This window comes from Poromitra crassiceps, assembly GCF_964638095.1.
Source record: "Poromitra crassiceps genome assembly, chromosome: 3".
NCBI classification, from domain to species: Eukaryota; Metazoa; Chordata; class Actinopteri; order Beryciformes; family Melamphaidae; genus Poromitra; species Poromitra crassiceps.
This window is the reverse complement of record NC_139625.1, coordinates 55,341,408-55,368,782: the sequence shown is the minus strand read 5'-3', so window position 1 is coordinate 55,368,782 and position 27,375 is coordinate 55,341,408. Positions and strand designations below refer to the sequence as shown.

The 27,375-nt window shown below is 43.5% G+C and overlaps 1 protein-coding gene across 1 annotated transcript; it reads left to right on the top strand.

The window, feature by feature from the left end:
- Positions 1-354: 354 nt before the first annotated feature.
- LOC310773168 (voltage-gated potassium channel regulatory subunit KCNF1-like) lies at positions 355-26,801 on the top strand (the record flags this gene model as incomplete). Its single annotated transcript, XM_083633078.1, has 4 exons — positions 355-966; positions 1,719-2,467; positions 2,671-2,776; positions 26,733-26,801. The coding sequence occupies 4 exons, from the start codon at positions 355-357 to the stop codon at positions 26,799-26,801; spliced, it is 1,536 nt and encodes a 511-aa protein (XP_083489204.1).
- Positions 26,802-27,375: the final 574 nt, after the last annotated feature.

Below are 27,375 nucleotides of genomic sequence, written 5' to 3'. Positions count from 1 at the left end.
TTGTACCTTGCAGACCAGACATGGTCAGCAACAGCAAGACGCACAACACAGGTGTGTGTGTGTGTGTGTGTGTGTGTGTGTGTGTGTGTGTGTGTGTGTGTGAGAGAGTGAGAGAGAGAGAGAGAGAGAGAGAGAGAGAGAGAGATTGAGGAGAGAGGGAGAGGGAGGGAGGCTGCTATGAGCTTGCCACTCAAGCTGTACCATTTCATTTCATGGAGAGTGCGCCGTGGAGAGGATACATTTTACGCACCGCAATCATGGGCTCTTGTTTACAAACTGCTCTCTCCTATACGCCCTAGAATAAATGCATCTCGTTCCTTTAGTGTTCCTGACCACTGTGAAACATAAAGGAAAATGTGGTCGATCCCGAAGCCGAGATACAGAAGGGGTTTGTGCGCCGAGGGAGAGGCTGAGATTGCTGTGAACATTGGCGGCGTGAGAGTGGTGCTTTTCGGGGATATTTTGAACCGCTACCCGGAGAGCCGCCTGGCGGAGTTGGTAAACTGCTCAACCCAAAACGATGAAGTGTTCTCGTCGCTTTGTGACGACTTCGACCCAGGCAGAAAAGAGTTTTACTTTGACCGAGATCCGGACGCCTTCAAATGCATCATTGACGGTTACTACTTTGGCGAGATCCACATGAAACGCGGCATTTGCCCTATCTGTTTCGTCAAGGAGATGGAGTTCTGGAAAATAGACCAAAGCGTTTTAGACGAATGCTGTAAAAGTTCCCTGACCGAGAAGGAGGGCGAGCTGAAAGAGATCGCCAACAAGGTGCAGCTGATCCTGGAGGACCTCGAGGTGGAACCGTGCGTCACGCGCTCGGAGAGGGTCCAGAGGTTCCTCTGGAGGCTGATGGAGAAGCCGGGTTCCTCGCTGCCGGCGCGCGTCGTCGCCATCGCCTCCTTCCTCTCCATCCTCGTCTCCTCGGTGGTGATGTGCGTGGGCACCATCCCGGAGGTCCAGGTGAATTATTATGCATTAATTGTTGTAGTCAATTCAGTTTAGTTTCAATTAGCCTAGTTTCCAGTGTGTTTGCTCGTTTCATTTTTTTACGTTTAGTTTTAGTTTAGTTTTTATGTTTGAGTAGGGCCTATTCGTTTGTAGAAAAATAGCAGCCCGCTCCTCCCTCCTTAGTTAGCTTAGCCTTAGCACAATGAATGGTAGTCAATAGTACTGGCTAGCCTACCCCTGTTAACATGAGCAAAAAAAAACAGGCTTCCATAGTGCTCACCTAGGATAATCCAAGTCTCCATAAACCCTGAGATGCCAAGTTGACTTAACACCCTGTTTTTTTTAGCTGAAATCTTCAGTCTAGCCAGATGCAGAAGTGGCCGGTGGATATAGTAGCCTGCTACAGTGAAGATTTAAGCTAAAAACAAGGTGTAAATGATGTCTTTTCAAGTCAACTTGGCATCTCAAGGCTTGTGGAGACTTGGATTATGACAGTGAACAGTATCTATAGGGAAGCATTTATGCTTTTCTCTATTATTTTCTTTTTACGTTTTTGCTTGTATTAACAGGGGTAGGCTGCCAGTACCATTGACTACCATTCACTGTGCTAACCTAACTCGTGGGAGGGGCGGGTCACTATTTTGTCTACTACACGCGCAGAGAAGAGAAGGGCATCTATTCTCGTCTTACTATCGGGAAGATGGCAAATAGGCGAATCACCCAAAATGTTGGCGTGTTGCTTTAACTATAATAACTTGGTCCAGGTGGCGGATGACGAGGGGAAGCTGGTGGAACACCCGACCCTGGAGGCCATTGAGACGGCTTGCATCCTGTGGTTCACCACGGAGTACCTGCTGCGCCTCGCCGCCTCTCCGCACAAGCTGCGATTTGCCTTCTCCTTCATGAACATGGTGGACTTCATGGCCATCATGCCCTTCTATGTGGTCCTGACCCTCACCTACCTGGACACCAGCGCTATGATGGACCTAGGAAACGTGCAGCAGGCAGTGCAGGCTCTCCGCATCATGCGTATCGCTCGCATCTTCAAGCTGGCGCGCCACTCCTCTGGCCTGCAGACTCTGACGCATGCGCTGAAGAGGAGCCTCGAGGAGCTGGGGATGCTGCTCATGTACATGGGCGTGGGCATCTTCGTGTTCTCGGCACTGGCCTACACCATGGAGCAGAACCACCCGGAGACCCTGTTCAGCAGTATCCCACAGTCCTTCTGGTGGGCCATCATCACCATGACCACGGTGGGCTACGGAGACATCTACCCCAAAACCACACTGGGCAAGTGCAACGCCGCCGTGAGCTTCCTGTGTGGGGTGATAGCCATCGCATTGCCCATCCACCCCATCATCAACAACTTTGTGGTGTTCTACAACAAGCAGAAGGAGCTGGAGATGGCAGCCAAGCATGAGGTGGAGCTGATGGAGCTGAAGTCGGGCGAGGAGGACACGCACAGGAAAGGCAGCAGCCAAGGGGAGGCTGTGGGCACGCAGACGGAAAGACGGTGTTTACAAAGTTCACAGAGTTAAATCCAAGACTTTTCAAGACCTTTATTACCCTTAGAATGAGACGAATTTCACACGTGAAACAAATGTGAAAATGAAAACGGTCAACATGGTCTCACAAAAGTTAATGTTAGCAGTCACAAAAATGTAATCTAATGATTTGTGGACATGGACACGTTTTGTTCTTTTTGTTTCGTGACAGTCAGCACGAATTATGCAGGAAGCGACACCGGCTCTTCCTTGTTACCTCCCCTGAGCAGGGCTCTCTAAAGAGCGACCAGGAAGAGCTGCTCATCTGGTCCAGTCCTGTGACACCATTTCCTGGGAAACTGTGCCGTGTTTTCTTGTTATGTTTAGGCAAGCAAAACAACTTGGTTAAAGGGATAGTTCGGTTTGTTTGAAGTGGGGTCCTATCAGCTAGTTCGATACACTAACTGAAGTAGGTACAGTGGTCTGCAGGCTGGGCGCATTGTGGAACGAGACCCGGCACTCAGAGCAGCACCCAAACCAGCCTTTTCTCTGTAAGTACGGGGGGTCAACAAGTAAAACGTAATTTAGCCACCTAAAACACCTAAAACAACGCCCACCTAAACAAATCGATATCCGTGTACATGCACGCTCTATTTTGACAATTTTCAGCGCTTTACTTTTCCGCAAAACAGCAGTTTCATTCGGCACTGCTTTTTCTCCCAACCGTACAACTACCGTATTCCTCCGCTAAAAGCCTGCACAGAGCCGCAGCACTGGATTACTCCGCAGTTATTTGGGCGTATTTTATTTCTCTCGGTTTGTTAGTGAAGACACAACAAATAGAATACACGAACGAAAATATGAGTGATTTTGATAGTGAGGATGATATGCCATTCACCTTGGTGACAAGAGGATACAATTATGAACCAGAGAGAATACAGAAGAGGAACTTTTGCAGAGAGTGAACATGTAGAGAGATGCGCCTGCTGTCTAAATGCCTGGGTGCCCTGGCTGCAGACCTTTTTCACCATTCCCAGGATAAATTGTGGAAAACGTCCCAGACCAGAGAGGCCAGGTGACTTGTTGTCTCTAAAGTAAGTCAGTGTTTTATCTCTCTTCTAAGCCTTCCTGTTTTGTAAACCGCGGCTCTGTGCTCTGTGCTGGCTTTTAGCGGAGGAATACGGTAGTTGTACGGTTGGGAAAAAAAGCAGTGCCGAATGAAACTGCTGTTTTGCGGAAAAGTAAAGTGCGGAAAATTGTCAAAATAGAGCGTGCATGTACACGGATATCGATTTGTTTAGGTGGGCGTTGTTTTAGGTGTTTTAGGTGGCTAAATTACGTTTTAGTTGTTGACCCCCCGTACTTACAGAGAAAAGGCTGGTTTGGGTGCTGCTCTGAGTGCCGGGTCTCGTTCCACAATGCGCCCAGCCTGCAGACCACTGTACCTACTTCAGTTAGTGTATCGAACTAGCTGATAGGACCCCACTTCAAACAAACCGAACTATCCCTTTAAGGTTAGGGTTATGGTTTGGGTAGGGGTTAAAAACAGGACATGCTGGGAAAAACATGACAAACACCAGGACACGCCACGGTGAGGCAAAAATCGGCTCCCTCATGACGAGCAAGTTGCAACGACGCTACCGCACGCCCCCTACTTCAATGTAACACATGTGATGTCACTTGCAGTTGAATTACGTGGTCGTTCTGAATGACACGAAAAACATGAAATGCGTGACCGACAAAATAGAACTAAAAAACTTGTCCATGTACACAAATCAAGAGATTAAATTTTTTGTGACTGCCAAAATGAACTTTTGTGAGACCGGCTTGAAACTGTAGATCTATCAGGATATGGGTCTGGGAAGCCCTGGGTGTGTTTCTCACCCTAAAAAACAAAGCACCAAGAAACCACAACGTTTTAAGGCCTCTAAAGCTGAAGGTTGGGAATTTTGATAAAATGATTAAAGACATTTTGGTAACACTTTATTTGAAGGGGTTTGCATAAGACTGACATGACACTGTCATATGAACATGAAGGAGGCGTTATGAATGTTTATGACTGTTGTCATTAAGTGTCATTCGGTAAATTATGTCATTGTTAATGCAAAGTTGACATTGTTTGATATGTCTTTGTTATGACAACTTGGCATTATCCAAGACAGTGTAATTACACTTAATGACATCTTAATGCAAAGTTAAAATTGTACCACTGTAGTTGAGGTCAAGGAAGATAAAACAACACTTGTAAACATATTTTACAGTGTAATTGCACTTAATGACATCACAATGCCTGCTGTGTTTATTTGTTTGATATTTGTTTATTAAAAAGGATCCCCATTAGCTGCCAACTAGACGACAGCTAGTCTTCCTCGGGTCCAAGACAAAATACACATTACATGACACGCAACAATTAAAATACAACAACACAAAGTAAAAGAACAGAAGAAAGAATAAAAAGCAAATCTAAGCTAAGACAGACAATAGCATGGTCAGCTACTGTAGCCCTCTAGCTGGCCAATAATCCAAATATTAATATACTAGGCATCTCTGGATTCCTAGGCTTGCCCGCTGCATGGCCTTGCCCACCCTGCACCTCGCCGAGCTGGCCCTGCAGCTCGCATACGCAGCTTGGCCGCTGGGCGGCCTCGCCCACCCTGCAGCTTGACCGCTGTGCAGGCTCACTTGCTCCCTTGCCTGCCCTGCAGCTTGCCCGCTGAGCAGGCTCACTTGCTCTTATCACATCACTTGTAATGTCACAATTTCGCATCAGTGATGGCATCACAGTGCTCTTATGACATCACTGATGATGTCACAAGGCCTATGACATCATCAGTGCCAATTGCTCAAGTGAGATCACTGATGACATCACTTCCAGTGGAGTGACATCACTTCTGGGACAAAAATCGCAGAGCCCACTTGCTCCCTTTTAGTTATGATGATGATGATGATGATGGTCTATATTATTATATGTCGTATTTATGACATAGTATGTTTATGACAGCATGGTTATGTTGTCTTGGTTAATGCCTAGTTGGCATAACGAAGACATCTCAAACAATGTCAACTTGAATTAATTTACCCAGTGACACTTAATGACAACTGTCATAAACATTCATTCATAAAGCCTCCTTCATGCTCATGACAGGTGTCATGTCAGGGTTATGACAGTGTCATGTCAGTCTTATGCACACCCCTTCAAAGAAAGTGTTACAGACATGGTCAAACTTTTTCAGGACCTTCAGTCACCCTAAGAGAGCTTCATGCACACAGAACAGAGAGACTTGGCTACAACTGTTACCTTAACTTGGTAAAACATTGATTTGCCTCAACTTGTCAACTATCTTGTCCATGTTTGCCATTTATTGTAAAGGCTGTTATCATTATCCAATTAAAATGTGTGCATGCCATGTCTCAATTATATGATGACCTGTAGCCTAATCTGGTGACTTGTGTCTAATAATTCATCACACTGGCCAAATAATCATATCTTTTCACTCATCGCTTCACTTTGTCCGCATCAATTTACTTGATATACTTTGGTGGCAAAATTATGACTGCCATATTACCTTCATAGGGTTTAGTGAATTGACGCTGTTGTAGAGATTTAGAGCTTTGTTGATGCTGTACAATTGTTGTATAAAAGCAATATCACATGAGAGGGAGTGCTGTTGTTTTCTAATGTCATCACGGCTGTGATTATCTTCGGCACTCGGCCTGCGGCCTCGTGCCTACGACCGAATCAGAGCCGTGATGATATTAGCCAACAACAGCACTCCCTCTCATGTGATATTCCTTAATTGTCTGCATGTGTGTATGCAGCACTGTATATAACTGTTTGTCTGCATGTGTGTATGCAGCAGTGTATATAGCTGTTTGTCTACATGTGTGTATGCAGCAGTGTATATAGCTGTTTGTCTACATGTGTGTATGCAGCAGTGTATATAGCTGTTTGTCTACATGTGTGTATGCAGCAGTGTATATAGCTGTTTGTCTGCATGTGTGTATGCAGCAGTGTATATAGCTGTCTGCATGTGTGTATGCAGCAGTGTATATAGCTGTTTGTCTTCATGTGTGTATGCAGCAGTGTATATAGCTGTCTGCATGTGTGTATGCAGCAGTGTATATAACTGTTTGTCTACATGTGTGTATGCAGCAGTGTATATAGCTGTATGTCTGCATGTGTGTATGCAGCAGTGTATATAGCTGTCTGCATGTGTGTATGCAGCAGTGTATATAGCTGTTTGTCTGCATGTGTGTATGCAGCAGTGTATATAGCTGTCTGCATGTGTGTATGCAGCAGTGTATATAACTGTTTGTCTGCATGTGTGTATGCAGCAGTGTATATAGCTGTTTGTCTGCATGTGTGTATGCAGCAGTGTATATAGCTGTTTGTCTGCATGTGTGTATGCAGCAGTGTATATAGCTGTTTGTCTGCATGTGTGTATGCAGCAGTGTATATAGCTGTCTGCATGTGTGTATGCAGCAGTGTATATAGCTGTTTGTCTGCATGTGTGTATGCAGCAGTGTATATAGCTGTTTGTCTACATGTGTGTATGCAGCAGTGTATATAACTGTTTGTCTACATGTGTGTATGCAGCAGTGTATATAGCTGTTTGTCTACATGTGTGTATGCAGCAGTGTATATAACTGTTTGTCTACATGTGTGTATGCAGCAGTGTATATAGCTGTTTGTCTACATGTGTGTATGCAGCAGTGTATATAGCTGTTTGTCTACATGTGTGTATGCAGCAGTGTATATAACTGTTTGTCTGCATATGTGTATGCAGCAGTGTATATACTGTAGCTGTCTGCATGTGTGTATGCAGCAGTGTATATAGCTGTTTGTCTGCATGTGTGTATGCAGCAGTGTATATAACTGTTTGTCTGCACGTGTGTATGCAGCAGTGTATATAACTGTTTGTCTACATGTGTGTATGCAGCAGTGTATATAGCTGTGTTTCTATGTTTAACCATGCGCTCACATTGCGTGTCACACAATCTCAGGCAGTGGTCTGTGAGAAAATGGCATCCCCAGCGGGAAAACACTTCAAAGTATGGCTACACACCCACACACACACACACACACACACACACACACACACACACACACACACACACACACTGAACACTCACTCCCCTCTCCTCCTTCTCATCCCTTCATCCTGCCTCCACCTCATCCTCCATCTCGAATGAATGATACAAAAAAGATCAACTCAGTTACATAGCTGGGTAAAAGGGGAAATAACTTCAGTTTTATCCATTTGAAGATTCATTCACATTACCTGAGGAATGACGAATGGTTTGGCTGTAGTATTTTGGGGTATTAATAGCTTTAAATGTATAGCTTTAAACATACATAAAATACAGTATATTGAATTCTGAATGAATGAATGAACAGGACTAACATGGTACAAAGAATTGTGTGTGAGGACGAAAGGAAGTTTTAGACGGACATTAACTTCAACCAAATATAGAGCTTACCATATCTTATGCATCACCAAACTTTACAAATGACTCAGTCACACACCTACAGTATGTCACACACACACACACACACACACACACACACACACACACACACACACACACACACACACACACACACACACACACACACACACACACACACAGAAGATCGAAATTATACAAGTCAAGTCAGTTATATTTACTGTATAGCACCAAATCATAACAAAAGTACATAAATCTTTAGACCCGACAATTGAAACAATTCTCACACAAGCAAAAGCACATGCCGACTTTCATGGCACTTACTGGCAGGTCATGTGGCAATTCAGAAAAAAGGGAACCGGGAAGAATCGTTGAGCAGACCTGGCCATATTCCCCTTATGTAGCCCCGCCCACTTGACCCAGTTGTGTTATGACTTCCTGTTCAAAACACCATCTGTTTTACCTGGTCACTAGTACTGTACTGTCACAGGAAGTGTAAACACAATAGGAAGTAACTGGCTGACCCCTATGTAGAAACATAAGGTGAATAGGTGGGCGTTCATTTGCCACATGTGGAAAAACATGTTGCTATACAACATGTGGCAAAACATGTTATCACATGTTATAACATGTTTTCCACATGTGAAAATGTTCCAAAACCACACGCTTCCCATGGGTTTCACATGTGTTCCATATGTTTTCACATGTGCAATTTAACGTGTCCACATGTTCACCACATGTGGACACGTGGTGAAACATGTGAACCTCATGTGTTTTTTCTGTAAGGGTGGAGGTGCTCTTCCCGCTGGTCTCATGAATAATCTCCCCAATGCCACAGGGCAGAGAGAGGGACTCTGTAGTGTGAGTGAGCACCGTCCTTCGGATGAGACATTGAACCGAAGTCCTGACTCTCAGTGGTCATTAAAGATCCCATCAGCACTCTTCGCCAGAGTAGGGGTGTAACCCAGGTACCCTGGGGGGTGTAACCCCGGTGCCCTGGGGGGTGTAACCCCGGTGCCCTGGGGGATGTAACCCCGGTGCCATGGGGGATGTAACCCCGGTGCCCTGGGGGATGTAACCCCGGTGCCCTGGGGGGTGTAACCCCGGTGCCCTGGGGGATGTAACCCCGGTGCCCTGGGGGGTGTAACCCCGGTGCCCTGGGGGGTGTAACCCCAGTGCCCTGTGGGGTGTAACCCCGGTGCCCTGGGGGGTGTAACCCCGGCGCCCTGGGGGATGTAACCCCGGTGCCCTGGGGGATGTAACCCTGGTGCCCTGTGGGGTGTAACCCCGGTGCCCTGGGGGGTGTAACCCAGGTGCCCTGGCTAAATTCCCACATAGGCCTTCCTTCCATAATGGCCACCTAATCATCCCTCGTTTAATTGGCACAGTCAGTCCTCTACTCTCCAACATGATAGCTGAGCATTCTGCCGGTGGATAAGTTGAGTTCCCCTCCCCACCCTCCCCTGATATGTGAAGCAATTTGAGTATCTCGAAAGGTGCTATATAAATGCAATAAATTATTAATTATTAACAAATAAAAACATAACTAGTAATAATAATGCAGGGTGACAACAGTAATAAGGATAATAACTATAGTAATAGCAAAAATTGGACTACTACTACTACTACTACTACTACATTACATTACATTACATTACATTACATTACATTACATTACATTACGTCATTTAGCAGACGCTTTTGTCCAAAGCGACTTACAATATCACAATTTGTCAACAGTACAGAAAACCACTATGCAACACAATCAATGACAGCTAAGATATTTTGATAGACTAGCACCATGTAGGAAGTAGTTTGAGAAGGAATAAGTAGCATTAGTATTTTTTTTTCTTTTTCTTTTTTTTTATTATAGATGTTAGTTCAAGAAGGGCCCAGGTGTACTACTACTACTACTACTACTAATACAATAGTAATAATAATAACAATAGAGCTCAACGTGTCGTTGGAAAACTCCCCTTTTGATGAAAGTCTAATTACTAAAAAGGAAGAGACAAAATGATTGAACTATCAAAGATGAAAATACTCACTTTATGAACATGCTGTGTGTGAGCCAATCATGTATTTTTTGTGGCTCTTCTATTAAATTCAATCAAAGCCAACCTGTAAACAAAGACAACAAAGAGAAGACCCTTCTTGTCAATACCTGGCCTCCCTTAGCACACTTTGATGCCTCGTAGGAGGGATCTCCCACGATCCTTTGCTCCTCTCAGCCTGTCAAATGAATGACAAGCTTTGTTGCTTAGGTGTGTGTGTGTGTGTGTGTGTGTGTGTGTGTGTGTGTGTGTGTGTGTGTGTGTGTGTGTGTGTGTGTGTGTGTGTGTGTGCGCGTGTGCGTGTGTGCCGTGCACACATGCACACACAAGCATGCGCTGGGTGAAGAGATTCAGTGGTAGGCCTAAATGTTAATTGACAGTTGGTTTAAAGAATGATAACTAGTCATGTTTAATTAGATCACATTGGTCATATAAATTAATGCAGGTGAGGTAGGTTGAGTGTGTACATTATATAGTCATCATAGAGGTAGGTTGAGTGTGTACATTATATAGTCATCATAGAGGTAGGTTGAGTGTGTACATTATATAGTCATCATAGAGGCAGGTTGAGTGTATACATTATATATTCATCATAGAGGTAGGTTGAGTGTGTACATTATATAGTCATCATAGAGGTAGGTTGAGTGTGTACATTATATAGTCATCACAGATGTAGGTTGAGTGTATACATTATATAGTCATCATAGATGTAGGTTGAGTGTGTACATTATATAGTCATCATAGATGTAGGTTGAGTGTGTACATTATATAGTCATCATAGATGTAGGTTGAGTGTGTACATTATATAGTCATCATAGAGGTAGGTTGAGTGTGTATATTATATACCGTAGTCATCATAGATGTAGGTTGAGTGTGTACATTATATAGTCATCATAGAGGTAGGTTGAGTGTATACATTATATAGTCATCATAGATGTAGGTTGAGTGTGTACATTATATAGTCATCATAGATGTAGGTTGAGTGTATACATTATATAGTCATCATAGATGTAGGTGAGTGTGTACATTATATAGTCATCATAGAGGTAGGTTGAGTGTGTACATTATATAGTCATCATAGAGGTAGGTTGAGTGTGTATATATAGTCATCATAGATGTAGGTTGAGTGTATACATTATATAGTCATCATAGATGTAGGTTGATACATTATATAGTCATCATAGATGTAGGTTGAGTGTATACATTATATAGTCATCATAGCTGTAGGTTGTGTGTGTACATTATATAGTCATCATAGAGGTAGGTTGAGTGTATACATTATATAGTCATCATAGTTGTAGGTTGAGTGTGTACATTATATAGTCATCATAGAGGTAGGTTGAGTGTATACATTATATAGTCATCATAGAGGTAGGTTGAGTGTATACATTATATAGTCATCATAGAGGTAGGTTGAGTGTATACATTATATAGTCATCCTAGATGTAGGTTGAGTGTATACATTATATAGTCATCATAGAGGTAGGTTGAGTGTATACATTATATAGTCATCATAGAGGTAGGTTGAGTGTGTACATTATATAGTCATCATAGAGGTAGGTTGAGTGTGTACATTATATAGTCATCATAGAGGTAGGTTGAGTGTGTACATTATATAGTCATCATACTACAGTAGGTGTATTGACAGTGGCACCGTGTGTGTATATCTATCTGTCTTTTCTTGCAGGGTTTTGTAGGCGAGAGCATTGACTGCAGCAGCAGTGCAGCAAGCAAACAGTGTCACTTTTAAGATACCTACATACATGGTCACAGTAGACAGAAACAGCCCACGCCATATCTCATAGAGCTAGTGTTGCTTGTGACCAAGAAAAAGTGCTTAGAAATCAAATCCCAGATCAGATGGAATAGCCTAACCAAGAGCCTCTCCAGGCAATTCCTGAAATTTTTCAGATAAAATGAAATGACACCTGGATTGGAGTTTAAATGATAGGTAACACTTTACAATAAGGGTACATTAATGAAGGATTATTTAATGATTGATAACCATTTACTAATGGTGTTCATGTTAACTATAAGGTGTAGTTGGGTTGAGCCATGAAGTCAGTCAGGTCGTTAGAGCAAGCTTCTGGAAGGTCAAGGCTGTTAATTAAGGGTTAGTTAGTTAATGCTTATTAAGCTTAAGCCTCAAGAAGAGCAATATCAGTCACCAATGTTTGTATAACTAGAACTACAATTCAAACTTTTGGGCAGTGGTGGCCCAAATGGTTAGAGAAGCGAGCTTGTGACCGGAAGGTCGTCGGTTCAATCCCCGGGACCGGCAGGATAAATCTGGGTGGGGAAAGTGAAAAGGCAGCGCTTGCCCCTCCCTCATTACCACCACTGAGGTGCCCTTGAGCAAGGCCCTTATTCCCAACAGCTCCAGTGGAGCTGCTCAGTGGCCAGCAGATCAGACTGTGGTTGTACTGGTCAGCTTCCAGGTATTAATGTGTGTGTGTGAATGTGAACAGGGCACTCCTGAAAAAGAGAGCATTGCTCTCAGTGAGACTCCCCCTGTATAAATAAAAGGTAAAAAAAACAAAAAACAACAACAACAACTCCGATGTCAGATTTAGAGCGACACACTGTGATTTGAGCACGCAGCCTTCTGCAATGAAAGCAAAGCTGGCTGCTTAACACAAAATGCATTCACGGCAAATGCTACCACAAGCCTCTCCAAGTAAGACCTCCACTCATTGTGAAAGCCACGCCCACTGCCACTGCACAGCTGTGCATAACACTTGCAATATCTCCCTCGACTTGTCTTTTTCTCTGAAAAATAAAATCACAACTAATTTCCCACAGCAGCACTGCTCTTCTGTTGTCATGGTTCCAGTCTTTAAATAACAGTCCCCTTCTCATTATTCTGCCTCAACGAAGCCGTTGTTTTGTCTGTTTGCTTACAGACTGGACTCCCACATCGAATGTACTTGGCAATTCCATTCTTATGGTTTTAATAGAGAAACATGCATTTTCTCTCCAGGTAATGACAGGAGAATGAATGATAATAGATATTTTGGGGTGTTGCTGATGCTGAGTTAGACAGGAAGATGGAAAGGGGTTGTATTACTGGAAATCTGATTCCATACATATCAGTTTCGCTTTGGGGATGAATGTGACCAATGTCACAGTTGCCTGCATATTTTCATTGTATTTCAATCTGTCTACGTTCATGAGCTAGCAGAGTGAGATGGCCTGCACAGTGTGATTATCTAGTTGAGAGTAAATGGTAAATGGTAACTGGACTGCATTTATATAGCGCTTTTATCCAAAGCGCTTTACAATGTGCCTACATTCACCCATTCACACACCGAAGGCGGCCAGCTGCCACGCAGGGTGCTGGCACAGCCATCGGGTTCAGTGTCTTGCACAAGGACACTTCGACATGCGGACTGGAGGAGCTGGGGATCGAACCACCAACCTTCTGATTGGTGGACGACGCGCTCTACCTCCTGAGCCACAGCCGCCCACCGAGAGTAGAGTTCACAGGCAGCCCAAATATGATGAAAAAGGGGTCTGGAGTAATTGTTTGAGCCATGATTGTGTAATAGAGTCTATGTACAACCTTAAATTCATGGCTCAAACAATGACTCCAGATCCCTTTCTCATCATGTTTGGTATATCTGCTACAGTGGTAGCTAAAAGATCAAAAGACAGGCTTCAAAACAAACTAATGAGGGTCATCCTGCTCAGTCCAACAATGCACCATTTTAAAGAGTTGAATTGGCTCCCCGTAGAAGGTAGAGTTCAACAGTTAAAACTAATCATGGTCTATAAAATTGCATGACCGTTGTCCAAAGTACTTTACTAAGTACTTCCAGTTTGTTCGGGAGACTCATAGCCTGAACATGAGGGCTAGTTTAGCAGACTTGAAACTACCCAACATAAAAAGTAAAGTTGGGAGAAGTACATTCCTCTATTCACCTTATGTAGCCACGCCCATTTGACCCGGTCGTGTGGTCGTGTCACGACTTCCGGCAAAAAAGAAGAAAAAGAAAAAAAAAATATATATATATATATCATCTAACTCTGAATTAACTAATAATTTAGCCAATTGTATGTAACATACCAAATAAAAGCAAACGGCAATGTCTAAGAATGCAATGCCATGTTAACGTCTGCAGGTCTTATAGACGTAAGTGGCTCGTGCTGCGCTCGGAGGACAGGAAACCATCTGAAGCTTTCTTTGTTGGAGTCCAGGTAGCCTATGTTGTACAAGAAAGTGCTCATCATTGTCGACGATGACGTTATCTGACCTGGCTAACAGTGGATACTCCGCTTGCTTGCTGTGTACCGAACTCAAAGTAGTAGGCTACGTTCTTTGTTTTACCCCCTGCACTGTCCGCTACAAAAACAATGTTCTTCTTCTGACGTTCTTTTGTATTTCGCGCCGTGACCGCCGGAAGTGTTAACACAACCCGGAAGAATTTGGCCCACCCCCGCGTATGAACATAAGGTGAATACGAGGGAGGAGGAGTGGAACAAAATCCCCAATGAAATTAAAGCTGCTAATTCTCTGAATACCGGTAGTTTTATAAACCTTCTCTTCTTTAAAAAAAAGAAGAGAAGTTTCTCTTCTTCTTTTTATTCTTGATTGTTCTATTGATGTTTGTTGTGTTGCGACCACAATGGAAAGAAGTTTGACAACTTTTTTGTGTCATCCTGATGAATTATTTTGTACTTAATCCTTGTGGTGTACTGTATTTTTTGATTTATCAAATAAATTCATTCATTCATTCATTCAAATTCTAAGTCGATGTCTATCATTTATTGTATTGTCCTAAATCTCAGTTAGAATTTCCCTCCATGTATCATCATTCACACAGTGATTTTATTACTGATGCAGCGTCTGAATGGTTACTATGCGGGACCACAGAAATTGGGGGGGGGGGGGGGGGCTGTCACAAAATACTGGACTGGCAGTTTAGTCCACTGAAATGATCTAGCAAGGAACCTCATAATTGTACTCGTAAGTCATCTAACGGTGACAAAAGTCCTCAACTTAAATTAAAAACAAAGTATAAACCCAAAGTAGACCCAAGTATTGAGCCTTAAAATCATATTCGCCTCACCAGGCTCTCTGCAGACAACCGCGTACTTTTGTGACTGTGCAGACATGTCCGGTGGAGGCTGCGCAACGTGCGCATTTTCTTCTCTTTGGTTTTTCCGCGTCACGTCGCGCCTTCCCTGAAGTTGGCTCGCACCCCCAGGGGAGGCACGCCTCACACTTTGAAAACCGCTGGCCTATTGGCTACTGTAGTTTTGGGAGACATTGGAAATTTACTTATGTCATCTGTTGTTTCGGCATGAGCATGTGTTGTTTTTGGAACTGAGATAAGGAAAGACTTGATGAAGGGAGTGACAAACGCCTTGATGTCTTCGACTCAACAATCCCTCTGACAGCTAAATTATTGATCATGAGATCTAAGCTGTAAAAGCTGCTGGATGGATGGTGACCTTTCGGAGATACTGTACTTCTTTCTCCCTCCATTTTTTCTGCCCCAGGTCTGACACTCGCTCGAGCACTCAGCCTTCCCCGCTCAGTGATTGCTTTGTACTCAGCCTTCCCCGCTCAGTGATTGCTTTGTACTCCTCCTTGGCCTCCGCTCGCTCCCAGCTGGTCATTCTGTCTCTTTTTGGGGCCGAAATGTGTTTTCAAGCACTGGGGGCTGAAGCCTTTTTATCTCTTGCTTTTCTTTTTGGTTTTGCAAAGAGCTTCTTGGTCAATAATTCATGTGCTCTGCAAAGGCCACTGCTGGCAGGAGGTGAGAGGTTAGCCTTTTTCTTTTTTTCCCCACGAGGTGCAAGCGAGCACATACTGACCAATGTGTCTCGTCCATAGCCAACATAACAAAAGGCGAGACCGAGTTTAGAGTTTAAGGCCTTAGTGGCAATGCGTTAGTATATAATCTACATATCGTTGAGGACACACTCACTCACATGGTTGAGCTCGCTCCTTATTCACATTCCATTTCTCACGAATTGCTCTTTATGAATGTCACTGGCGGCAGAGCGGCTGCAACTAAGCATACAAATATCTTTCCTTGAGGGTAGGCTGGGAACATTATATTATTATGTCCTGTGTACTCCATGTTCTGGCTATGTTTTTGTTTCTGATTGATACCCTTAAATTAGACTTAATAGAAATGCCAGTGAGGCAAAGATCTGGTGTGTTGGCTTTATACAATAGTACCGCAGGGATGACATATTTCTGTAGCCAGGCTTAGCCTACCTAGAAATTGCTGCCATGTTGGTTCGTAAGGGGAAAAGTCTATGGGATTTTATACTGCATTCATGACAACTCAGAACGCAGGAAAAGATGGGCTCCGACCTGGAATTACAGGTCGGAAATTCAGGTATCATTTCGTGCTCCGGTTTGTCCGAGTTGACGTCATCAAAGTGTTTGTTGACCTATTTGAGGTGTAATTATGCAATATGTGTTTATATGGTTTAAATTTCGCTCTAGCAATATGTTGAATTAAACAGGTATTTTACCAATGACATTACATAACTGTGTATGTTTTTGTGACTCTGAGTTAAAAACAGTGTGAACGCAACGGAGGCGGGAAGATCCGAGTTAAAAGTTCCACGGTCCGAGTTGTCTTGAATGCGGAATGGGGGATTTTGCTTAAATGCATGAAATAAGGTCTGTGGTTAACACAGTTTATGGGAGTGGACATTTGTGTCTCACAAACGAGGACCTTTTTTATGACTTTTGAAACATTTTCTGAAAACAAAAACGTGTTTACATTTCATATACGTTTTAAATATACAGTAATGGTTTATTCATATACCACTAAACTTTATATATATATAAATATATATTTATATATATTATATATATTATAATATATATATATATATATATATATATATATATATATATATATATATATATAAACACACACACATACATATAGGTTAACTCTTCATTTCATTAACTCTCCCCCCCTGATTTTTTATCCCATTTTTATCCCCCATTAGTGCTAATTTAATTTATTTATCCTGGTTGCTACTCCACCCTCTGCCGATCTGGGGAGAGCCGAAACTGGCTCCATGCTTCCTCCGAGACATGGGCAGTTAGCCAGCCGCTTCTTTTCACCTGACAGAGGAAGCTTCACCGGTAGGACATAGCACATGGGAGGTTCACGCTATTCCAACCAGGCTGTTCCCCTCCCTCTGAACAGGCACCCTTAACGACCAGAGGAGGAACCACATTAGCAACCAGGATATTGCATGTTTTGGTGAAGGGGGTTCCTATATGAAGGAAACCCCCGGGAGGCACGGGGAGAACATGCAAACTCCACACAGAAAGGCCCTATTGACGACCCCACCCGGGCGGTGGGCACTCGAGGACATGCGGACGGGCACGCATTCCTTCAGCGTTCACAGCGTCCCAGGTGGGAATCGAACCCAGGACCTTCGAGCTGTGAGGCGACAGCGCTTGCCACTGCACCACCGTACCCCCCCCCCCATTTCATTAACTCTTAACTCTTCACTTCATTATCGTTTTCTGTTTTTAAAATCATGTCAGTAACTTGACAACAATTATATAGTAACCACATATATCTATGGAGTAACTTGTGCTCTTATAAACTAGTAAGTCCTGATTTTACTTCCTATTACAAAATGGGAATCTGTCACTTTGTACCAATCACATCACCCTTCTTAAACAGTCTCCCAAACAAGTTCCCAGATCGTTCTGTGAAAGAAACCATTTGGCAGCATCGTAAGGGTTACCTATATATTCACCCACCCTCGTGCCAGTTGAAAACACAGGTGAAGTTTGCTCCCAGCACAATAGACCCTTTTCACATTGGCCATTTTGTGTCGAAAAGGCAGGACCAACACAGGTGCAATCAGAACACTAATGAGAGTTTCCAAGGTCCATGATTGGAAGTTGGAACCCTCATTAGTGTTCTGCTTGCACCTGTGTCGGCCCTGCCTTTTCAACACAAAATGGCCACCGTGAAAAGGGTCTGTTCGAGAAAGAACCAGTTACCAGTTCAGTTGTACTGTACTGAAGTCAACAATGGGAACTGTTCTCTCTTGAGTTGTGCTGCTGGCAGCCTCACTGTGTGTTACATTATGAACTGTTCTCTCTTGAGTTGTGCTGCTGGCAGCCTCCCTGTGTGTTACATTATGAACTGTTCTCTCTTGAGTTGTGCTGCTGGCAGCCTCCCTGTGTGTTACATTATGCTGGCAGCCTCACTGTGTGTTACATTATGATGGCAGCCTCACTGTGTGTTACATGGACAAAGTGGTTCAGGGGAGTAGTTGATGATAGAAGTTTGATTTCTGAGGAGACTTCAAGTGAAAGGGAAGAACGCATGGGGTTAAGCTGTCTAGAGTTCAGTGATGAATGAAGAGGACAAATCTAAATTATTCACATGCTCACTACCTTTTCATTAATCTATGAGGAACTAGGAAGTGCTTCACCTCTGCGGTTAAGAATAGACCCTTTAAGAAGCAAAAGAGCAACGAGCATTCAAGATGGTGAGGCTCAGAGGCAATAGACCCTTTTCACGGGCCATTTTGTGTTGAAAAGGCAGGGTAAACACAGGTGTAAGCAAAACACTAATGAGGGTTTCCGACTCATGTTGGAAACCCTCATTAGTGTTTTACTTGCACCTGTGTTTACCCTGCCTTTTCAACACAAAATGGCCCCTGTGAAAAGGGTGTATATGAGCCAGTGATTCTATCTGGATCTTAAGGCGCTGGACTACACCTTGCCAGAATCTGTAGACTATGTGGTGGGGTATTCTTTTATTTAAATTTCTCACACACACACACACACACACACACACACACACACACACACACACACACACACACACACACACACACACACAATTTTGTATAAAAGCGCAAAATATTATTCACCTTATTCAGAAGAGACCGCCTGGAATGAGAGACTAACGGGAAGTGTAAATACAATCGGAAGTTCTGATTGTATTTAAACTTCCTGTTACTCATAAACCTAGTCTGACTCATAATCCTAGTCTGACTCATGTGAGTCAAACTATGTTTGACCAAGTGAATCAGACTAGTTTGAGCAGGTAAAACAGCCAGTGTTTTGAACAGGAAGTTGTGATACAATGGGTCAAGTGGGCGGGGCTGCATAAGGTGAATATGCTGATGTCATTCAAAGGCAATTTTATGGTCAGTCATATTCCTGTGCCTTTAGTTAACATTTTTATTTTTAGATGTTTAATATACAGTGTAAGCGCATGGAATGAATATTGCATGAATATTGCTTCTTTTCAACCATCTCATGATATGCAATTCATGTTGTGGGATTGCATTTCCCTTGATCTTCAGAGCTCATAGCTCCAAAACCCAAAGTGTGTGTGTGTGGGTGGGGTCTTGCTAACACGTGATCACACTGATCTCTCCTGTGTGAAAGATCATTAGAGAATCAATGGATACAATCGATGATGTTACCAAAGCCCTTCCTCCCAAACCACTGAGGTCTCCCCTATCATTTGATGTTCAAAGTCATTTCACCGCTGTCCTCCCACCGTTCCTATCGGCATCGCTTTGTCCCGCCATTTTCTGCATGGTCGGCTAACACGCTAACACCCACTCTGGCAGAGAATTGATAACAGCTCAAGGATGAACTTCAGAGCTGCGCTGAGCACACTGGGAGTCCCCGTTTGCCCAAACATGAAGTCGGCAAAGAACAACGGCTTGTCAAGTCTCACTGGATGTCAAAGAACCTTGAAGCCGCTGGAGGATACTAATTATCAATAGTGTTTTTATCTTAGGTGGATAGTGATTACTTAGAGCTGTCACTATCCTGCCCGCATTCATAAGCCTAAACTAAACATTCATTCTCATGTTTGCAGCACCAAATGGCAGTGAGAGGTTTGTAAAATGTTAACTTCAATACCCCTAGATTCTAGGGTATATGTCTAGGACCTAGACATACAGAGAAGAGTCCGTACCAAACACCAGTCCAGAAGTCTGGGCGAGGCTGAAATTACACACAAAAACTAAAACCACTAGTACACAAGACGCCATGTTCTTGTCTAGCCTGGTTTATTATTATTCTTGTAAAGTGCAGTTCTTTGGACGTTTCTATGTCAAGACCAGCTGGCCTGGAATTTCATCATTTTAGGGGCAAGGCCACTTGGCCTTTGTTGCCATAAAATAAAATAATGATTTTAATCCACTGAAATAAAGAATTCAACTTCAGGGTTAAGGACTTGCTTGCAGTAGCTATTGGCTGCTCAGAAAGTCTCTAGAAGTAGCCAAATTACATGTGATAGAGAATAAAATCTATTCTTTCCGCTAAATGTATATGTAAATGTATATCACAGCTTATCTAATACCAAATTAATTGAGCCTTGAGTCCAGGACTGTTTAACATAAAAGTATATTTAATACCAGATATTCTCTGCAATATGCATATTGACAGAGGGCATGAATCTCAATGTACACATTCTGATATGTCATACAGAGTCAATTATTCAGCCGCGATGTCACAATTTGACATACGCTTTATACTGTAAAGAGGAGAGGAGGAGGAAAAGGCAGAGAGGAGGGGGTGATGACTTGACTTGGAGCCTACAGGGCTGCCTGTCTGACTGAGAGACTGTTATCAATTGTTATTGGACACGATGCACTGCCCAAGGTTTCAGCAAAGAGGAGAAGTCCTCTCCATGGGGCTATTCTATATGTGTGAAATGTCAGTGTGAGTCTATGTGTCAAATGGCATGGAACTTATAGCATAATTATGCAAATAGGCCTATAGCTTATTGATTAATGTGTCAGATGTCATGTTAACTTATATTTTTCTCCAACAACATGATACGATAATTTGCATATCAATATGTAATGCTGCAGTTGTCTTGCACACAATGGCGTAGCCCATTTTAATACAAGTGGACCCACACAGTCCTTGCTCTCAGCGGAGGGAGGGGGCTACGCTGTGTGTGAGAAGCACTGTGATCAGTGGCACATCAGGATGAGTTTATTTAAGGGTGTTTTCTCACTGGGGACCCCGGAGCGGAATCGAGCACACTTGTCCCCAAATTGACCCCAGGTGCGGTTCGTTTCATGAGTGTGAACGTTGCGTTCCAGGGCGCGGAACAGCGTACCGGGACAGAGTCCACTTGAAAAAGTGGTCTGGGGAACGCTTGGGCGTGCCCGGGGATGGAACACTTGCGAATGTGAACGCCAACCGTACCGAACCACATAGACAACACACAGGCGAGGATACACTCCAGGCATAGTTGATGACACAAGTGTACTCTGCAAGTATTCTGTTCCATTCCCGAGCACGGAAGACATTTTGTAATATGAAAGCTGACCAGTGGGGGGGGGGGGGGGGGGGGGGGGGGGCAATCGTACTTGGGCACAGAACGGAACGGAACAAAAACAATCAGTGAGAAAGCAACCTGACTCTCCTCTCCTGGTTGGCCAGTGCTAGATTTGTTAAATTATCATCATAAATAGCCTGGTTTTGCAGCGGTTCATACCAGGCTCAATAGGAAGGCCAATAGGAATTCAGAATCTCAACACACACAAAAAACATCTACAAACCATATTGACAGGAAAGGAGCAGATGAGAAAATGGCAAAATCAGCTGGGGCATTGCCGGCAGGGCATCAAGACCACTGTGACCTTGCAGGACCTATACTTTTTTGAGGGGCATAAAGCCAAACTGAGGGGACACAGTGGCCATGGCCGTCAGGGCTCTCCCCTGTAGAATTCCTGCCCTGGTAGAGACCTTACCAGAGTCCGTACCTGGAATCCAATCTACAGCAGTGCAGGGTGGATTCCTAACACCATCATGTCTTTATCTGGGCTGCATAGCTCCTGGTGGGAATAAACATGAAAGTCACCTTCTAGCAAAGAACACAGCGATAAATCATTGGATAATCATTTGTATCAGGTCATTTGCCACAGTGATTATAGTTGCAATTTCTCTGCTCATAGGCCTATTCAGCAGCTCCTGTATGATGCTGCCCCAGGGCTAGAGGTCTCAGTGCCCTTGGCGTTTATAAATCAGGTGGGGGGGGGGGGCTCTGTTGGTCACAGGACTGTGGCACAAACATGGTTGTAGCAGTAGCACAGTACTCTCATACGCTAATATGCAAAATAAAATGGCACATTTAATGTCTTCTATCTGAGATGTGTGAAATGTGTTTCTTAGACAAATATAGTGAGGTTGATGCCAATATGAATTTCTTTCTAAAGCATTTGCCTTTCCATCAAGGCAAAGGCTTTAGAAAGACAGTTTTGAGCTTTCTTTCGTCACTGCATAATTCTGTTGTTATTTAAGTTTGATGTCTTTACTGTTCTTCTAAAATGTGGAAATAAAGATGTGGTGAGGAACGCAGGAGCTTGTTGAAAACAACCTCTGTACAAAATGAATGTCAGGGGCAATCTTTCAGTCTGGCCTGCCGACAAACAAATCCACAGAAACAAAAGTCACTGCTTCCTCACAGTGCAATAAGATAGTGTTTTTTTGCCTCCATGGTCAGACAAAAACTATCATGCCTGGAGTGAGAAGGGGCTGGTTTTCATCAGAGACCTATAGATAGATGGTCATTTTGGATCTTTTGAGCTACTGAGGTTTGAGTTGCCTGGCACGAACTGGCTCAGACCTGCAAACCAGAAATTATGATTGATCCAAGATTCATACCTTTGAAGCGCTCCCAAATGAGCATGCTTTTTTTCCCGATGTATTGCTGAGCCCTCCTCACTCCAAGCATCTTATCTCTAGATCTGTTTGACAACCGCAATACAGCCTCTACTGAGAGAACCAGAGAAGCGTGGCAGGGAGAACTTGGTATTGATTTACGGTATCTGACATATGGAAAGGAGTCAGTCTGTGGTCAGAAATGGGAAGTAACGAAGTACAAATACTTCGTTACTGTACTTAAGTAGATTTTTCGAGTATCTGTACTTTACTTGAGTATTTAATTTTCTGACGACTTTTTACTTTTACTCGTTACATTTTAACACAAGTATCTGTACTTTTACTTGTGTACATTTTCAAAACAGGTTCGTTACTTTTGTTTAAATGCACGAGAATGTAATTTAAAAACGAGTAGAAACGGGAGAACGGAGCAGAAGTAATAGACGAGTTTCCCAGCGCTGCTGATAAAAGCTCATTCCAGCTCCGCCAATAGTATGACTTGGCACTCCTCCGGGGCGTGGACAAAGAAGAGAAACACGGATTTTCTCTGAGGGGAGACACACGCAGACATTAGGAGCCGTGCAGACAGCCAGCACTTATTAGCGCTCCTCTTTTTGCAATTAATTCTCTATAAGTACGCGCTTAGCGCGCATCTCTTTCAAGAAGCATTTCATCGCGTTTAAAAGCTGGTGGTGTTTTTTTTAGCGCAGCGCTCTGGGCGCTGAAAGCTGAGGAAAGTTTAACAGAAAAAGCGCCCTGCTCCTCTTCACTCCTCCCACCTCGAGTCTTCTCCCAGGAGAAGAGGATTTTCATCTCGCTGCTTCCAGAGTTGCCAATAATCTGGCTTTTCCAAGCGTTCTTTTTTAAATAACCGCATGGCCCCTTATGGTGTTGTTCTAACACATACATTCAGTTTGTGCACTGTCAACATTCAGCTAATATGGAATATGGTGGTGTTCTAACACCAGAGACAGTTCTGTCTTAATAATAAACCTTGAATTTGTGAATGTGATCAACCTGTGGACATTCAGTTCCTTATCCATTAGGTATCAGTATCATATCAGTCTCGAGTATTGTGATTCTGCACTTTGTAAGGGACACCTTGTATCCAGCACAGTTAAACTTGTCTAACTATTTGCACATTCATATATCATGGAAATATTAATGAGGGAGGACTAGATATGATTTTAATGGGTTTTTTTTGTGTGGAAAAACCATAGCACACTATTTAAAGTAGAGTTTTAAGATGTGTAAAACATTTGTAGGGGATCTTTTATCCTCAAATTATATTCTATGATGTGAGGTTCAGTCATTCAGAAAGATACGGTAAAAATACTTTTACTTTTACTCGTTGGGTACATTTCAGAGCCTGTACTTTTTTACTTTTACTTGAGTAAAATAATTGAATCAGTACTTCTACTTTTACCGGAGTAGTTTTTTACACAAGTAACTGTACTTCTACTCAAGTACAGAATGTCAGTACTTTTCCCATCTCTGTCTGTGGTACAACTCTGCTCAGTTAATAGCAGACACCAGCTGATCCAATTTAAAGTCGCTCACCGTCTTCACTGCTCCAAGCATAAATTACACAAGATCTTCCCTTCTGTCTCACCACTGTGTGACAGGTGTCAAAAGGGCACACTATCTCATGCCTTCTGGTTTTGCCCTTCACTAACGGGATTCTGTGCCAAAATATTTGACTGGTACTCTAAGGCCTATAAAACACTGCAGAACTCACCATCTTCGGCTGCTCGGAGTCCTCTCTGAACTTCCCTACAGCTGTGCAGCAATCTCTGGCACTAGGGACAACTGTCGCCAAATGACTCCTTTTGGAATGGAAGTCCTCTTCACCTTCTTTTCAGGTGTGGCTGATGGACATGTTATACAGATGGAGACTCAGGTTCCTGAGAACCATCTCGTTTAGAAGGTTCTCACCTATCTGGGACCCGTTTCTGGCCTACTTTGACGAGGTTAAGTATATATATAGGTTAATGGGATAAAGGCACCAAGAAAATAGGATTAAGAAGGGGGGAGTTACAACAAATGGACCCAAACCAAACTAAAAAATGATGTCTCTCCAATCTTGGGGGCCAAGCTTATGGACAGAGACTCAGGAGCAGTTATGTCCCCTTTGCAGTAAGCCACTGTGGCCAAATATGTTCTCCACCTAAACACCGGTCAGTTGCGAGACTTCCGCGGAAGGGATAGGTTTTATGCTGGCCGCTAGTGTGCGGTGTTTAGGGAGTACGTCCGTCTCGCCATACATTACACTGCTCCCCATCTTCAATTCTGGTCAAGCCTGCAGATGACAACTGGAGGCCAGTCAAACGTCTTTCACCAAATACATTACTGTCATCAATGTGACAGAAAACAAACACCGGTCTATTTAAAGACTTACACGGAAGGGAGAGGTTTTACTCTCCCACTGCTAGCCGCTAGTGTGCAGTGTTTGGAGCTCGACCTGGTCCCTCTCGCACTCTGCCTGGTTGCCGGGATGGTGGTGCCACTGCTGCTCTTCGTGTTGTGGTTCTCAGCTTCCCAGTCACTATCTCCCTTTTTCCTGTGTGGAATGGCTTTTATACTCCTCCACAATCAGTGAGATCCTTCCTCTGGGCCCAGCTGATTGGCCCATTCGGCTCTGGCTTCCCCCCTGATAGGCCACCTTAACAGTCAGTCTCTCTAGCCACTTAGCCACAGGTGTGCTCCCAATATTAGTCAATTAGCACCAGATTGGAAACAGGTGTGGGGCCAAAGTCAAGTCAGCAACAATAAAACACATCCAGTTCTACAAAATAAAAGCATGCAAAAGTCGAATCACAGCAACTACTACAAAATACTTACACATGCTAGTAAGTTAAAAGGCACTGCACAACTAAAATCACACAAGTTAAAATTAATATATTCATTGCAAACAAAACGATAAATATGGAAGTACAATAAAAGTGCGCGGTCTCGTTCCACAATGCGCCCAGCCTCCAGAACACTGTACCTAATTAAGTTAGTGTATCGAACTAGCTGATAGGACCCCACTTCAAACAAACCGAACTATCCCTTTAATGTGGACACTGGAAACATATGCATTTGTAAATGAAATCAGGTTCATGTGGTCAAGCACTATCCGATTGCAATCTGATCACAGAAAACGCATCTTATTTGCCAGGTCTAAATGGCCTCATACTGTAGATGCCCATGTCTGATTCTAACTCTTCGTGTTTCGTCTGGTTACTTTTTGTTAGCCTGGTAAACCAGCCGGTCACGTGAACTCACATTTCATTTTGTTTTACGAGACCATCTGGCCTCCAGCCTTGGAGGGTGTTTTCAGAAATTACAAATTGCTCTAGCGGCTAGAGCACTTGATTGGCAGTCTAGCCAATCAGTGACCTGCCTCGTAGTTGACATCGTAACCGGCCAATCAGGAATGCCGTTGGCAAAACAGTAACAGCTTCCTCCGTGGCTCTGTTCGTCGAGTTTAAACAGCCATAAAGTGCAGTTATTGCAGAAATAGACTCAATAACAACAATTAAACAAGTACAGGAGTTTGCAACAGCAGAGTTTCTCAGCGGTAAAGATGTTTTCGCCGTTCCCCCAAGTTCATTTGGATTTGACTGGATCCAACGCTGATTGGTTGAAGGAGTTGTCTGTCAAGGCAAGTACACCCGCCCAACTGCAAACACTGCAAACACTGGGTGAAAGCTGGAGGCCAGACGGTCTGGTAGAACTAAATGAAATGTGAGTTCACGTGACCGGCTGGTTTACCAGGCTAACTTTTTGTGAGATAAAAGGAGTAGCATAGCATAGAATAGAATAGAATGTCACTACAATTGCCTGTAGAAAACACAACTAGTCCCTTTAATCATAAAAAGCTTAAAGCAAAAAACAAAAACAAAAACAAAAACACAGGAGACATGGGGGGGACATCTCCAGAGGGAAATTAAAGTGTTTTCTGATTACTGTCAAATGGAAGGACTTGCAGCATCACTCAGCACTCGCCAAACAAACCCACAGACGTCACAACACCACAATGATCATAATTACAGCGAGCTTGGCCTGCTACAGTGTGACACCTCTTGGCCTGCTACAGTGTGACACCTCTTGGTGCTTGGTATGCCATATGCAAATTCATGTTCCCTCCCTTTCAATCGACAGGACCTGCCCCCGCAGGAGATGAGCGAGGGCCGCCGGACGAGCCGAGTGGGAAGCGAGCCTATCATTTGAGGATCATTCTCCAGAGAGACGCCGCCGCAGCTTTAAATACCGCCATTTAATTGCTGTGTCATGACAAGATAATTACCGCTGCCATTCTAACCATTCAAGGAGACTAATGGGCCTGCATCACCCGCCTGCTTGGTGTAGCACTGCAGGGGACTGGGTCAAAATGAACATCAGAGTCCGTGTCTAAATTCTTTGATTTCAAGAGGCTTTTCCACTAATGTATTCACTTTAATGGGTCAATCCGATAGAACACAAACATTACAACCAAGGCTATATAACTTTAGGGGAGACTGTGGGCAATTGTACACATTTTTGGTTTTGATGTCATTACTCAAAAACCCTTGTTACAATTTGCCCTGGTCTCCCCTAATATATTCTCCATTAGTCGTTAGCCATTAATTCATCCTCCATTTTTCTATATTTTGTCCTCCGCTTTAGGTTAGGTCTTCTTCACCAGTGATGAAGTCTTTGTGGAACACAGCATGTCACATTTGCATTTGAAAACGGGTTGGTGAGGCAGATCCAGCATGAGCCATCTCCGGTGTCCAGGCAGTGAGACACAGAGGCCGGCTGCAAG